This window comes from Triticum dicoccoides, chromosome 5B (assembly GCF_002162155.2).
Source record: "Triticum dicoccoides isolate Atlit2015 ecotype Zavitan chromosome 5B, WEW_v2.0, whole genome shotgun sequence".
In the NCBI taxonomy this organism is placed as follows: Eukaryota; Viridiplantae; Streptophyta; class Magnoliopsida; order Poales; family Poaceae; genus Triticum; species Triticum dicoccoides.
Genome location: NC_041389.1, coordinates 721,444,000 through 721,460,949, shown reverse-complemented (window position 1 = coordinate 721,460,949; position 16,950 = coordinate 721,444,000). Strand labels below are relative to the sequence as shown.

The following is a 16,950-nucleotide window of genomic DNA, read 5'->3' as shown; positions in this document are numbered from 1 at the left end:
TGTTGAGATGACAGAAGAAGAAGGAAAAAATATTCCTACTCAAACAGTTTACAAATCTTCTTTATATAATAATTCCACCTACTGTCCCAGATCCCCGTTTACTAGGAATATATGTGTGTGTCATCCATGTTAGACTGAGCTATGCCACTTATGGAGATGTTAGCAATTTGAGTGTTCCTCAAATGAATTCATGTCCAAAATGTTCAAGTTCTTTTTCATTTCGCTTAAAGAAAATTCCAATTCTTTTGCCACGAGTTTTGAATCGAGGAAGATTGTAGTAATTCAAGACAAAAGCACATGTATCATCATCATCCCAGCAATAAAAAAACTCCCTATTTCTGAGCCCCTAACACATTCCCTGAGCCCCTAAATGCTAATTGGAGGTTAACTCCGATTACCTAATCCCCCGCCCCTCACCCTCCCGCGAAAATGCCTCCAACTCCAACAATAGTCCTCATTTCTTTGCCTCTAGTTTTTATGAACCCATGGGACCCACTCGCTAGTGACTTTTTTACCCCCCCCCCCCACCAGTTCACTACCCGCTCATCTATTGTGGGAGCCCAAAGGCAGCAGACTGATGTGCGATGACGTCATTTGGTAGGATGTGAGATTAGAAAGACGACATCAGAGAAATGCCAAAAACATATTCCCCTAAAATGTGGGGTGGGGGCGGGGGAGACAGCCGCGCTAAAACCGACGTGAAAAAATTGTGCAAAGTTGTTTACAAATTTAAAATGGCAGGGGTGGGTGGGAGTTGAGAGTTGACCATCGACACCAAGAACCGACAGTCGAAAACGTAGGAAAAGAATGGCGATGTTGCACCAAACGTATCCGATGTTTTGAAATCTTCAATCTAAAATATGTTTACTAAACTAAAACTTCAGAATGAGAAGTGCAAGTATATTAGGGCAGGATAAAATGGGATAAGCAGAATTCCTGAGGGTGACTTCAGTAGTGAGCATTGTGAGTCATTCAATCTTTCCATGTATGCCAATCTGTTGTGTTGGTTGGATTGGATAGTACTTGGTTGGTTGGTTGGTGCCTATCCATATTCCACAACACCACCAGGTCCCCAGCCACTACCCATTAGTGTCATTGCCTCCACGTGCGTGAACAGGACATGCCACATGCTCAAACAAATGCACACGGCTAAGCTGCAAGTTTTAGCTAGTGTAGAGAGACAGGGATATGAACGAATAACTGAATGTATCCACCTTTTCTGACTGTTGGGAGGGCCACATCCATCATCAATCCAAACTTTTCTCAATGCAATCATTCATTCAACAGATGAACATACATGTGGTTGCCAACCAAAATGGAAATCAACATCTCTCCCCAGAAATGGGAAGAAAAGAAACCACATGCTAGCACAAGCCAAATTAGCCAAGAACACACACATTCATATACAAGTCGCAGAATAATCATCGATTGATTAGTAAATCCCAGATATAATAAGTACTTCCTCCGATCCATAATAAGTATCGCAGTTTAGAACTACCTTTCCTCAGTTAGTTAAAAACAGCGACACCTATTATTATGGGTCAGAGGGAGTAATATATATCCACAAAAATTACATGGTATCAGTATGTATACTGTATGTTTGGTTGGATGAATATATAATCTAATGTATATGTATGTCAATCTTAATTGGGTAGTTGAGGCTAGCTAGCATGATATGTCTGGCTTGGGTGGAGAGCAGGTCATGGTGTCCACGACAACTCCCAGCTAGGGATGGCACCCACATGGTTTGGTTGCGGGAGTAGCCAAGCCATACCCTTACCCATCTCATTTAGTCATACCCATCACATGTACCCATACCCGCTAGTGGATACAATTTTTCCCATAACCATCATCCGTCAGGATTAGTGGGTACCCGTAGGTAAAAATACCCATGTTTGCATATATAACATCAATTTGAGCAGCACATAATCATAAACAACAACGTATAATCATAATTTATAAAGAGCAACCCATAATAACATCAATACATACTTATAAATATTAACACATCATAAACACCAACATAAACATCAAAACTTTCTTGTACACAACAGCACATCAAAACATCAACACATAATCATAAACAATATAGCACATAGTCATACATTTTAAGTTCACAAACTCATGACAAAGGGTAGAGGTAATCTGCCCATACTTGTTTGATTCTATAAGGGTACATGTGTATGTGGGTATGGGTTATATGATCCAATACCGTACCCGCTCTACCCGATGGGTTTGAGATTTCCCTATTTATATACCCATGGGTAACTTTTTGTTCTGTACCCATACCCTAATAGGGTGTTTACCCGCAGGGTACGTCAGTAATGGGTACCCGTTGCCATCCCTACTCCCAGCTGAGCTTGACGGAGTAGCTGTCATGGTTGACCAGTGCAAGAAACAACAACGAATGAACAATAACATATCTACACATCCACATTTTCTAAAACAAATCTACACATCCACCTACAGTTGGTAAGGCTATGTGGATCACTTGATGCATAGGCCGAGGGCGTTCCCCTCTTTTAGAAAATAAAAATCCACCTACAGTTTTTCTAGGGATGAACATGGGGTAGCTGGAAAATTGTACATAGACATGCGTTTATGTATAGTACAATGAAGGTTCTAAGGTGGCCGACGCTCACAGGAGGTCCCCACCTTTCGACTTGTGCTCAACTATATATGTCAGCTCGTGGATCATACCATTAAATCCATGACATGGGCCAACTAACTATTCCCTTTCCCCCTCAACTGCTTAGTTTTCGGTTTATTCTTTTTGAAAAGAAGTCTAGTTGAAATATCCACCATGGTCTAGTGAAAACCAGAAGATTGGCCAATGAATTGATTGCACTGACATGTAGAGTATAAGGCTGAATCACCATAGTAGGTCCCGTTGAATGGTGGGACTATGTGGTGAGAAAAGACTAAGTCGCAGGTGAAGCTCACCGGTCATGGACTAGCGGAACTGAAAGCTTTGCCTACATCAACACACATATGGGATAGCAGAGCCGCCTCGAAACCACCAGATCCAAAAAGCCAAACATGATAGCGTGTAGACACCAAAGCTCATTAGCACCTGATCACCAAAAGGGTCGACCTCTATGAGGTTGGAGCCAGAACAACATTATGCCTAGCACCACCCCTATCGCCGCATCATCGAAGCAACGCCATGAGGTCATATACTCTAACCATTCAAGAACTAACCACACACCCAACAATTGAGATCTTAGACCCCCCCCCCTCTCCCACCATCGGGTCGGCGTTAGAGAAGGATAGTGGATTGGTGGACTCCTTCGTGAGGATGGATGTTTTGTTTGATTGTGAAGGCCCGTTCTAAAAAAGATCAAATAATGCTGACACCAAGTATTATAGACCCATTAGGTGCTAAATATTTTCCACACTAGGCTTTCTAGTGATTAGATGGATTAATTAACCAAACAAGAAAGGTCGACCTCAAGCCAGCCTTGAATGTCTTGTCCTGGTGTACAATGTATGGCTAGTCAAGCAGATGTGGATCCTAGTGCATAAAGAAAATCTTGGCTAATTTTTCGATAAAGGGCACTTTTATTATCTCAAAATGTAGCATCAAGCGATACAAAGCATTTAGAGTATGACCCGGCCTCTGCATAACTAGGATGCACACAGCCAAACATCAAAAATCTGACAAGAAAAAAAATGACAATTTGGCAAGAGTAGAGTCCTATAGACCGACACTATGCCTATGTCGAAACGGTTGGTGGATCGATGCGGAGATTATGCTGCCATCCATGTTGGGTAAAAAACTCCATAGCCACCTGCTCCAATCGCGTACACACCGTCTTGAATAGCGGTTGGTACTCCGCACGTTGTAGCATAGACCACATACGAAGCGAGTGCGTACAACGGAAAATAACCTGCAAAGGAGAAGCATTTTTGTCATTAAAAACCAAATCGTTTCTACATAGCCAAAGCGACCATAGTAAGGCGTACGCTCCCACCCTTATTAGCGTTTTGAACCTATTTGAAATACCGTCCAACCAATGACCAAAAATATTGGCAACACTTGTGGGCGGATACAAATTTGACGCTATTTGGATGACCGACCACGTAGAACGCACAAACTTGCATTGAAAAAAGAGGTGTTTGATTGTCTCGTTATGAGTACAAAAACAACACTTCTTACTTCCTGGCCAGTTGCGTCGTGCAAGGTTGTCTTTGGTTAGCACAACACCTCTACGAAGATACCACATGAATATTTTAACTTTTAGTGGAATCTTTGCCTTCTAGATTTTTTTGTTATTGCTCTTCGGTACCTCAAAATGCGTGAGCGCATGATACATAGAGTCTACCGTGAAAGACCCCGATGTAGTAAGGTTCCAGCGAAACACAACACGGCCTTGCGTCAGGTCAATCAGATCTAGACGGGATAAGAGATTATGCCATGACATAAGTCGAGCGCCAACCAAATCCCGCCTGAATGAAATATTCGGCGGGGATGAGCTGAGCACCTGCGCAATAGTATTGTTCTTATCGCGAGCAATGTTGTACAAGGCTGGATATTGTTCTCGGAGACTGGCATTGCCTAGCCAGATGTCTTCCCAGAAACGAATCTCCGACCCGTCCTTTATCGCGAAAGACCCAAAGCGAAAGAGTTGTTTCTTTGCCGCCATTAGGCCAGCCCAAAAGTGTGAGTCGCCAGGTTTCCAATATGCCTGAGACACCGCCTTTTGGCCTAGATACTTGTTGCGCAACATGGTTTGCCAAACACCATCCTCAGTAAGAAGTTTGAACAACCATTTACTAAGTAGGGCCTCATTCTTGACCTGCAGGTCATGAATTCCAAGGCCACCTTGGTCTTTCGGCCTACAAACCACGCTCCATTTGGTCAGCCGGTATTTTTTCTTTTCACCATCTCCTTGCCAAAAGAATCTGGACCTAAAATCTTGGCTAATTAAGTGTTAGAGTACGTAATGGGCCTAATGGGCCCATTAGTCTTAGGGTTAATTAGAGATAAGGATCGCTTGCTTAGGGGTCAAGTAAGTCTTGCTTGGGAGTCAAGTAAACCTCTCTATATAAAGAGAGGAGATGTATCAATCTAATCAAGTAAGAATTAAGAAGGAAATCCCTTCCCTCTTGCCCGGCCGTGGGCAAAAAGGCCCCCGGTCAGCCCTCTCGCGCCCTCCTTCTAGCAGCGCCATTACAATTTGGTATCAGCTAGCTTCGGTTCGATCATGTCTTCACCGTTGCCAAGCCCGTCTCTTCCGCTGCCGGTCACCTTGTCGCCTCCCGCGACCATCACGACTGTCGCCCCGCTCCTGCCCGCGCCGGGATCCTCTGTCGCGCCCGCCCCCGCCGTCCTCACCTGGGAGGAGGTGTCCGGGGTGCTGCGGGACCTAACCCAGGCGGTCCAGGAGATCCACCTGTTCTTGGCCGGGTCCTACGGGCCGCACCCGGTTGCGCCGACCATCGCCACCCCCGCGCCGCCGTGGCTGCCATGGCAGCTGCCGCACCAGGCGGCCTTCGCCGTGCTCGCCAGGCCGCTGCAGCTGCCATCCATCACCACCACCGCCCAGCCCTGGCTGCAGTGGCAGCCGCCACTCCTGGCGGCCTCCGCCGCGCCCGGTGCTCCGACGCAGCAGCCGTTGCAGCTGCAGCAGCCACCGCTGGTCAGCTCCGCCGCCCAGTATGGGATGCCCTACGACGGGAGTGCGACGGGAGTGCGATTACCTCGTTCCCATCAGTGCCGCCGCCATCCCAGGGCGTCCACATCCAGCAGATCAAGTCCCTGCCGTCGCCGTCACCGCTTCCGTCTTGGATTGCTACCCGCCACGTGTCGGCGGCGGTGAGGCTGCAGGCTGCTGCGCGCGGCCTCCTAGCGCGTCGGCGTGTGTGGGAGATGCGTGGTCTGCAGCAGCCGCTCCTCCAAGTTGCCCTTCGCTGCGCAAAAGACCTCGATCTCGTCCGCTGTGTCGGGGATCTTGGGCATGCGTTTTCCCCCATGGGCGGCTGGCACGTTGTTTTCCCCGCGGGCAGCGACCTCAAAGTCTGCGACATCGGCGGTTGGGGGGCCGCACCCCTCCTCGTCATTCTCAATCGCAAGCCCTACACTCTTCCCTGTGCGGTGCAGATCAACAGCCATCCGGCGGGGAGAAGGCAGGGTGTCACCGACAGGAGCGCACCGCGTAGCACCACTGCTTTCCGCCACCGACCACCGCGAGGGCGCCTCTGCTGGTCGCTCTTGCGACCACTTCCAGGTGGCCATACACATGCACTCCTTTGGTCCAGGTGGTGTCCATGGGATCCAGGTGGCTGTACACGTGCACGTCCGACGTGCGGATGGTGTCCACATTTTGTTAAAGGGTCCAAAATAAAACGTCTCAGTCCATTTTAGGTTGAGAATAATAAAACAAGCCGAGATGTAAAAGGCTCGTTTTTAGATGTTAGGTTTGTGTTGCGTCGAGTCATGGTTATAAGTTGGTTAGGCTGCAGCTCAAGGACAAGCTGCATGTCCAGGTGGGATGTAGTGTTAGAGTACGTAATGGGCCTAATGGGCCCATTAGTCTTAGGGTTAATTAGAGATAAGGGTCGCTTGCTTAGGGATCAAGTAAGTCTTGCTTGGGAGTCAAGTAAACCTCTCTATATAAAGAAAGGAGATGTATCAATCTAATCAAGCAAGAATTAAGAAGGAAATCCCTTCCCTCTTGCCCGGCCGTGGGCAAAAAGGCCCCCGGCCAGCCCTCTCGCGCCCTCCTTCTAGCAGCGCCATAACATTAAGTGACCTCTCTCTCTCTCTTCTCTCTCTCTCTCAAACATATAAGATACTGCTACTGCTATCCGACATACCAAACTGTTAGTAGAAAGAAGAAAAGAAAAGAAGGAAAACTGCAGCTGGCTATGTCGATTGGGAGAGGAGTTGCAGCGTGTAGGGGGGCATTCTATTCCTACTCAATTATTTGGCTGACTTGGCTGACTAGTAGCATATACAACTATAATCATCGGACACATGTCGTCCTCCCATGGGTTCCTAGTGTATATTCCACTGTCTTGGACCTCCCTATCCAATCGATGCAAGCTATGATCTCACTCTTGTCTTTCTAGAGTGTTTAGAAGGAATCGGGTCAAACTACGCGGTTTCCCTCCTGCTATTCTTCATTATACAATCTGCTAAAAAGAATATGAATTAAGTAATCCTTGATCATGCATGCTAAACAAGTTTTGCCACCCCTTTTGGCAAATTGTGTAGACAAAGCATTGTTCTCTGTCAGTTACAAACGTATGTATGTATACATGCTTAGAAGCATAATTATGAGGTTCTTATGTTAGTGGTGAGTGTGCAAGCACGTCTACATTAATTGACATCAATCAAGTAAGAAAAATTAAGTTAAGCTCTTTCACAAATGTTACATCAACATACGTCGTGTTGAGTTCCCGCAAAAAAAAAAAGTTATATTTGTTGAGGGAGACAACTAACTTAATTAGCATAAAGAAGTTATTCATGCTACAAAGAAGACGTGAAACACCAACTAAAGGAGCGCTTGATTGTAAAAAAAAATTAATCGTTACGGCGCGATATTAGGTGATGGAAGCAAGATCAGATGTCCCATTTGCATTGAGAAATCAGTCAGTATTTGGTGGACGCTTAGCGACATCGTCCATGGCAATAATGAAAACAATGTGCGTTGCCAGATAAATAGTTTTGATTTTGCTGTTGCGGGATGCGTGATGTGTTGTCAATCATCTGTCCGAAAGTAACCAAAGAAGTTCGGTAGGATAGCAAGGCACCATAGCTTAATTTACTTAGATGTACTAATACATCGTCAAAGATTCCATTCCGTACCACTCTTGGTAGCTAGTGGGATTAATCAGCTCAATAATGCAACAAGCTGGCTACTAGTGGCCTACGCAATCTAAAAACTTGGCTAAATAATTTCCTCTCTCTTTCGAGAGACAGAGACGACTAAGGGGCAGAGCAACATGGATTGATGGATGGACCAAATGTCACCTGTATGTATTTGTGGCTAGATGCTGTTGTTAGAGAGGGAGAGGCAATCCAACATGATTCCATCGCATCAAGAATCAAGAATTAGTACTATATCCATGGTTTTGGGTACCGGGCGGTAAATTCGGTTACCGCCCGGTAACCGTGTTTCTCGCCGCCCCACGAGAAACGTATGCCCCGAGCGATTTTTTATGAATTTTTCGATTTTTTTGAATTTAAAATCTCATAGTTATGTTAGATACGTTAGGAGCTTAAAGAGATCGTGCAGTCACTATAGCGTACTGGTTAGCATGGGGTAGCTGGTTAAATTACCTGAGATCTTGGGTTCGAGTGTCGTAGTTGTCCTTTTTGCTTTTTTTTACGATAAAAAGCATATGTTGTAAAAATAAACGGCGCTCGAGGGATTCGATCTAGCAACCTCTAGGCAAAGAAAAGCACATATACGACCTAACCAACACGCCATACGGTGGATGCTGAAGGAATTGAGTCCAGATCTAATTTATAAAACATAAAAATAAATTAAATTCAAAAATCAAATTCAAATTTCGTCCGAAATTTTTCCGGGATTTCGCGGTTACCATGGTAACCGAGAATTTCGGTGCCCCACGAGAAAAAATGTGCCCTCGGGATCCAAAGGGCACATTATGTCGATCCATGGAAAGGAAACTGAATAGTAACTACCCTTCATATATAGTACAACAGCAGCTCCAACGATATCTAGATTTAATTATCACTATGAAACAAGTTTTAGATTTAAACTGGCATGCACGAGAGAAGACATGGCCTAGGCGAAACAGCCGCGGCATGCACATAGACTAGGGGCCTATAGTCACGTTGGGCGAGAAAGATGCAGTCATAAACTAGGCCGAAGCAGAGTTACCGCACAAGAAATATATAGGTCTGACGCACTTGCTTGCATTGCGGAGGAAGGCCAGGGTGATGGGAGCTTGCGGCTGAGAGCTCGGGGGCGACGAGCGGGTCGAGGTGGATAATGCGCGTATGAATATATTTTCAATAATAATGCTAAACATACAAAGAGTTACACGCAATTACATGTTGACTAGGATTTTTTTTCATCTACTAACCAATTACAAACTTGCCCTTGAAAATCTTCAAAGGGGGTGGGCCGCCTCCTCATCTATTGACCAATCAAATTAACTCTTTTTGTAAAACCTTGTAACTCGTTTGTACGTGTAGCATTACTCTATTTTCAATCATGTGAATGCGAATGTGCACTCCCATATGAATATAAACGTGATGACGACACGTGCCTGGCCGATCATGTCAACAGATATTAACATAAGTAGCCAACTCAAACAGCACTGATTATGATCCAGCTGGCTGATGTAGAGCATTGACTCCATGGTACCAACACACCTACGTGTTGTCCAGCTATTGGTTCAGCAGGATATACGCGCGTACGTGTTGACCATTAGTTTAGCTACCCTAATTTGTTCAGAGCATTATTAGTAGTGTATAAGTATACCCGGCGCTCGTGGTTTCTTGCTTGACCAGCTCTGCGGAAAATGAGCTGGTACAAGTTACCTAGCTAAATTTATAACCATGGAGGGTTGTCCATTTCAGCCCTCCGTCCGAAAAAACTTGTCCCAAACTTGCCTCTTAAATGGATGTATCTAGCACTAACTTGGTGCTAGACACATCCATTTGAGGGGGACAAGCTTTTTCGGACGGAGGGAGTATGCATGTTGACGATCATAGACTCCTATTCATACGTTGCACCAAAATTTCAGCAAAGAAATCGGTCCTTGCTAGCTAGCTAGATTAAAGTATACATTGTAATGGATGGATAGGTCAACATCGATCAGTAGTTGCACTAACTTGTTGCCAACTGTTTTGACTTGATGTCACCAGTGGGAAATGAAGCACCAATTTCCCAACACAGAGATGATGAACTCGGTCCGTTTACTTGTGCCCTAATCAACCTGTGAGCTTCTTTTGCACCCTACGTATATTCAATTCAATTCTCTGTCGGACGATTCTTATCCAAAAGCTGAAAGGTATCATCGCATCGCATCGCATCGCATAAAGGAGGCTTGGCCCATCTTGCCTCTTGGGAGGAAACAGGGACTGCGCGCCACACGTACTAGAATCATGATCAAACGCACTGTAGTAACTCTGTAAAAATGTTTGTCTTGGGTGAGTGGGATGTGTGTTAGGTGTTGGACTTCTGTTCCATTTATCTTTGACGATGATAGTGAAACCCAGGGCGCCGTAACTCATATAAAGAAAAGGTCAATGTAAAATGTTTAATTAACGCACGTTCGGTGGAGCCGGACCCAGTGGACGACCATGTCATCCATCGGGCCCTTCTGATTTTCAGGAGACGTTCTATAGCACACATCTATTTCAAATGCTTCTTCATATTGAAAAGAGGGGATCGAGGAGGAAAACAAAGAGATATTCCTACTCGAACGATAAGTCATGTTGTTTACATGTCTTCTATATATAGTAATTCCTATGATTGCTCCCTATCCTCGCTTACTATGAAGATGTGTGTGTGTGTGTGTGTGTGTGTGTGTGCGCGCGCGCGCCATGGCGGAACGTAGACGAGACCCCCCCCCCCCCTCCCAGGGGAAAGATTTATGTTGATCGCTCTACTAATTCTCCAACGTCCCTAATCACCCTAGGCTTGTTCATATCATACACTTACTTTGGCCCTCTCTAATATTTGGTTCACACTCCGCCACTGTGTGTGTGTCACCGGTGTTAGACCGAACGACACCACCTAAGGAGGGGTACCAATTTGAACCTTTTCCAAATTTAATCAAGTTTTATTAGGGCTCTTGAATTGAAGGCGAATTGTACTAACTCATGTTGAAACATGCAATTATATTAGCCTCTCTAGCAATAGCCCCCATTTCAGAGCCCCTAAAGGCTAAACGGGGGCCACCTCCCGTTTCCCAGAGCCTAGAAAATGCCTCCGACTCAAGTAGTTGTCTCCATTACTCAGCCACTATTTTCTTATGACACATGGTTCAATTTTCATCATGTTTTTTCCTCCCGCCTCTCTCGTTCCTCATCTAGTGTCGCAACTCAGATGTGGTGTCGGAACTTCAGAGTTACCGGATCGGTGCACGACGACGACATTCGTATCGGCCGCGCCGCGCAGCTTGGGTGGCGTCAGTAGGCTTCAACCAGTGACTTGAAATGCAGATATTTTATTTTAGGTGGGGATTGTGGGCCTCCCAATTTCGGAGACCTGAAAAAACTTATTTGGTGACCTGAGAGGGGGGGTGGGGGCTTGTTAGCTAGCCACAAGGAGGATAATTGATGAGAAGAATTGGTGAGGGTGACTTGAGTAGTGAGCATTGTCAATCATTCTTTGTCTATTGTGTTGGTTGTGCATAGTACTTGGTTGGTTACTGCCGGCCTATCCTCCACAGCACCAGGTCCCGGCCACTAGTGCTGGTTCCATGGTAGTGCATCCACGTGCCTGAATTGGCGACCTCACACACGCACACCCATGCAGCTAGGATGCAAATTGCGGAGGGAAAGAGAGGACAGATGGACATGGACATGAATGGATCGACCTCACTTGTCCCCTTCCCAACTTTTCCGATGGTTGGGGACGCCACATCCATCATCAATCCTCCTCTCATCCATCTATCTATCTTTTTTGCAGTGCAATCAATCGATCAATCATGTTGCCGCTGCTGCTGTGGATCCGAATCATATCAAACCCCAAATGGAAATGGGCTTCTCTCCCCAGAAATGGGAACAGAAGATGCATAAACATCACAAGTAGAATGAAAGTCAGCCATGCACAAGCACAAGAACATAGAGTATTTGCATACATTCAACCATACGGGCCACAGAATGATATGGTATCTAATTCATTAATCCAAGATATCTAAAGTATTTACAGAGTATATGTATACGGATGATGAATATCTATGTTTGGTTGGATGGTAATGGATATATAATCTAGAGTCTGATATGTGCGTGTTTGTCAACTAATCTTGGGTTGGTGGTTGGTGGTGGTGAGTTGATCCGGCCGCCGGCCGGCTAGCGCGAGATGTCCGGCCTGGGCGGCGAGCACGCCATGGTGTCCACCGACGACTCCCAGCTGAGCTTGATGGCGGATGCGTCCTGGTGCGCCGGCGCGTACTCCTCCAGCGCCGCCAGCAGCTCGCCGGGCGTGGGCGCCGCGACGATGATGCGCCTTGCCGCCGGCGACACGAACCCCTCGTCCACCGCCCTGTCGATGAAGTCCAGCAGCGAGTCGTAGTACCCCTCCACGTTCAGCAGGCCCACGGGCTTGTCGTGGATGCCGAGCTGCGCCCAGGTGATGACCTCCAGCAGCTCCTCCAGCGTGCCGTAGCCGCCGGGGAGCGCCACGAAGGCGTCGGCGCGGCGGGCCATCTCGGCCTTGCGCTGGTGCATGCCGGACACGGCCTTCACCTCCTCGCCGCCGGGCGTCTCGCCGATGAGCTCGCGCGGGAGCACTGACCGGGGCACGACGCCCGTGACGCGCCCGCCGCCGCCGTGCACGGCGCGGGACACCAGGCCCATCAGCCCCACGCTGCCGCCGCCGTACACGAGGTCGATGCCGCGCTCCACCAGCTGCTGCCCGAGCTGCACGGCGGCCAGCTGGTACGCCGGCTTCCTCCCCGGGCTGCTCCCGCAGAAGACGCACACCCGGCGGAACCGCGACGGCAGCTGCTTCTTGCTGCCGTTGCTCGCCGGCGCCGGCTTGGGCGACGTGGCCAGCGACACCGTCATCGTCGTCGACGTCGGTGCCTCCTCCTGCTGCTCCATGTCTGTCTGTCTGTCTCTCGGTCGATCAACGGTGGTAGAGAATCTAGATGGGCGAGTTTATGTATGTGCCGGCCGGAAGGGGGATGAGAGGTAGCCCGGCCGGTGTGGGCACGTATATATAGCCTACTGTTGTGTTGAGTTGTGTTGCGTTGGTCTTGGTCTTCTTCCTCCTCCTAGCTGCTTGGATAGGGACTATATAATAATTATCCATTAATCTTCATCTACTATAGTTGATTTTGATTAGCAATTTGTTGCTAATTAAGATGTGGGTATTAGCTATTGTTGGCTGGAGAGAAGATTCTGGGCGATCTCCTCTCGTGGCTTCGTCTACCTTCTCTCTCCCGAGTCAACCAGTTTGATTAAATCAATCTCATGTGTGATACATGTTCATACTTGCAGATTAACAAAGCCATTAGTTACTCCCTCCGTTCCGAAATATAAGTCTTTGTGGAGATTTCACTATGCAGATTAACAATGCATTTTAAAGTGTAATTCACTCATTTTGCTTCGTACGTAGTCCATAATGAAATCTCTACAAACACTTATATTTAGGAATGGAAGGATTAATTTTTTTTAACACAGTATAGACGTAGATATCATTTACATACGCTTATCCATAAAAACACACGCACCCACACCTGACCCCTATGAACAAAGCCATTAGTTAGTTTCTTGTTCCAAATCCATGAAGCAACTGATCTCTTTAGTTGTTCATCTTCATCTACTACCAAGGCAAGAATGAAGAGATACGGAGCACGTACATCTTATCTGTATACATCTACCTAGCGTTGTTTGGTCCAGGGACGGACACGAGGGTGCTGGATAAACGTGTACGTACACACGCATGCGTCTGTGTACACAGGTAGTGCACTTAAGACTCTGAGGTGGCGCCGGTGGTCCCACATGTCCACTTGTGCCAGTACCACTCCATCTGTCCACATGTGGACCCATCATTTTCACTAATTAAATCCACGGTATGGGCCGACTATTATCAATACATTTCTCCACAACTTCTAATTTTTTTGTAAAATTTGTCACCGTCCACTCGTTGAAGCGCCTTCAATGGTTAACGGTTTAGCGGGCAAACCAGAAGATTAGCCACTGGATTGCTTTCACTGACATGTCGAGTATAAGGTCCCACTGAATTGTCACGATAGTAGCTCACTACATAGGACATGATCCTAAGATGCGAGAAGGAAGATCCCTGATCTAGATCGACGGTTGGGCAGCCCAACCGGGCGAAGCCGGCTCTTTGCTGGTAGCTCCTTGATCTCTTGGGTGCTCCTTCTCTAGCTCTTGCTTTCATTGTATCTCACATTTGACCCCCCCCCCCTCCCCCCTCCTACACTACTCCGCTTGTCATCTATCTCTCTCCTTCTTCATCCATTTGGCAAAACCAAGCAACGTGGGATGTTGACAAGTTAGAAGTTCGCAGCCGAACATTTTGCTGAATGTCAAACTACGACGATATGTGTCAACAAGTTGGGCTAGTGTTTCCTTTCTTCCCGGGAAATAATGGAAGGCTCCTAGGCGTTTAGGGTTTCTCTACCTCCCGCCGCCGGCGCCACCGATCTACGTCGTAGGCGTGGTGGATCCTGGCCCTTGCCGGTGGGAGGACTGCATCTTCATTTTAGGTGTTTTTTAGTCTGTTTATGGTTTGTGTCCTGCTCAGGAAGGCGAGTCGACAACAACTCTCTAAAGATAGAATAAGGTTCTCCCTGCCCCATGTCTCGATGGTGCGTCTTGCGTCGTCGAAGGACGTGTGGAGGTGTGTCTCTGACGGAACTCACGGGATTCGGTCGGTATTTGTTTTAAGTGGATCTATGTGGATCCGTTCTTCGTTTGTATGTGTTCATGTGTTTACAGGCCGGGTCCTTTTGATCTACGATTCTATTCATTGGCGGTGGTTGTTGTTCTGGTGCGCTGGTCCTTTGGAGTCTTAGCACAACGACCTTCCGACTATGTACTATAACAAGGTATGTCTGGCTCCAGTGAGAAAGGGGCGATGTCGGTGGTGCGCCTTCTGCTCGCTCCACTGCTTGTAGTCGTCGTTAGGTGGTCTACGGACATGGATGTAATTTTTGTTACTTCTCATGTTCATTGTACTGCCATGATGTTTGATGAATAGATTTAAAGTTTAAAAACAAAACTACGACGGTGGAGATGTTAGTCGAGAGAGTGAAGTGCATCATAGGTCCTCGAACTATTTTAGAGGTGTCACATAGGTCCCTGAACTATGAAAATCGTCATCCAGGTCCTCAAAGTGCAACATGTGTGTCATCCTGATCCTCAAACTATTTTAAAGGTGTCACATAGGTCCTTGAACTATTTCAGAGGTGTCTCATATATACACACTTATTACACTTCAAGGATTTTTTTAGGACCTGGATACCATTTTTCTTAGTTTGACGACCTACATGACACCTTCGAAATAGTTCGAGGACCTAGCTAGAATGCACTTCACTTTAGTCGAGAAGCAAGGAGCAGAGTTGAGAATTTGCAGGAGCATAGGGTTGCTGAGCTTGCACTTAACTAGGGGCATGTTCTTAGAAGAACCAGATAATAATGCTTAATTACGCAGAGTGCTGTATCCATCAGGTGCAAATATTTTCCACGCTACTTTCCGGCGATTGGATGGACGAATTTTAACCGGACAAGAAAGGTCTCGACAGCCTCGACTGTCCTGTCTTGATGTGGTACTTACTACCATGCAGGGTGATGTGGGTCCCAATTTTTTCACACAAGAAAAATCTTGGCCAAGTAAGATAGTGAGTATCTGCTCCGACAGGCCAAACAGTTGGTGAGAAAGAATGAAAAGAGAGAAATAAAGAAAGGTTGGAGCTAAGCTGAGCTGCAGCTGTAGAGGGGACATTCTACTGCAGCTCAATTATTTGGCTCATGACTAGAAAGACTAGTACTAATAATATACAAAAGACGGGACACGTGGCACACTTCCAATGGGATCCCAGTGTACCGTCCCGGAACTCACTATCCAATCGATGTAAGCCATGATGTCACTCCTCTCTCTCTCTTTTCAGTTCTCGATCTGCTGATGCCGTGGGGGAATCGGGTCAACCTACGCGGTTTCCCTCTTGCTGTCTTCTATACTACTCCCTCCATTTCTAAATGTAAGTCTTTTTAGAGATTCCACTACAAACTACATACGGATGTATAAACATATTTTAGAGTATAGATTCACTCAATTTGCTCCGTATGTAGTTCATAGTGGATTCTCTAAAAAGACTTATATTTAGGAACGGAGGGAGTGCAATCTATACTAGGACAACATAAATTATAGCCTTAATCATGCATGCTAAACAAGCTTTCCCACACTTTCTGCAAATTATGTGCATATACAAGCCGGTCTTCGTCAATTACAGACGTAAGTATGTGTGCTTAGGGAGGCATGAAACACGAACCTATGGTTGTAAAATTGTTAATCGCGGGGGCTCGATCTTAGATGATGGAAGCAAAGATATAATCTTCCATTAGTGTTGGAAAACTCAGTCACTAATTGGTGGATGCCGTAATAGTAAAAAACCACGAGCTCTTGTCGGAGGGATTGTTTTCATTTTGATGATTGCGAAATGCATGACACGTAGTCGAGAAATCTATGAAAAGAACATGAGTAAATCATTTGTGTTTTCTTGTAATTTATGCATACAGACCGACTCTTCGTCGGTTCTAGACGTCTGGCTGTAAAGATTGTTAATGGTGGGCGCCTGATTTTGGGTGCTGGAAGCATGATCTCCAGCTAGGTCCCATTTGTATTTGAGAAACCCAGTCACTAATCGGTGGGCGGTTAGCGATGTCGTCATCTATAGTAGTAATAACAATCAAAACATCGTGCTTTGTCGGACGAATTGTTTTAGTTGTGCTCTCGCCGGAAGCGTGATGTATTGTTAATCATATGTGCCACAGTAATTAATGAACTAAACCCGGTCAGATAGCAAGGCACCATAGATTATATCGATGAATTCCTCGTTAAATATTCCATTCCTGCTGGTCTCATTCGACGATTACTACTCGATCCGTACTACCCCTGGTAGAGGAGCTAGATAGTGGGATTAATCAACTCAATAATGCAACAACCTGCCTAGTAGTGGCCTATGCGATGCACTCTCTTGCATACATGATTGCCTTTTCATTTTCTTTAGAGAGATGGAGACGATCAAGGGGAAGAGCAACATGGACAA

General features: G+C 46.3%; 1 protein-coding gene across 1 annotated transcript; it reads right to left on the bottom strand.

The window, feature by feature from the left end:
• Positions 1 to 11,762: 11,762 nt before the first annotated feature.
• On the bottom strand, positions 11,763 to 12,855 carry LOC119312994 (probable cytokinin riboside 5'-monophosphate phosphoribohydrolase LOGL5). Its single transcript, XM_037588795.1, has one exon. It carries the CDS (start codon positions 12,752 to 12,754, stop codon positions 12,002 to 12,004), a length of 753 nt encoding a protein of 250 aa, XP_037444692.1. The 5' UTR covers positions 12,755 to 12,855; the 3' UTR covers positions 11,763 to 12,001.
• Positions 12,856 to 16,950: the final 4,095 nt, after the last annotated feature.

Excerpts from the sequence above, each read along its gene's own strand:
- LOC119312994 (XM_037588795.1), bottom strand. The coding sequence starts at position 12,754 with ATGGAGCAGCAGGAGGAGGCACCGACGTCGACGACGATGACGGTGTCG.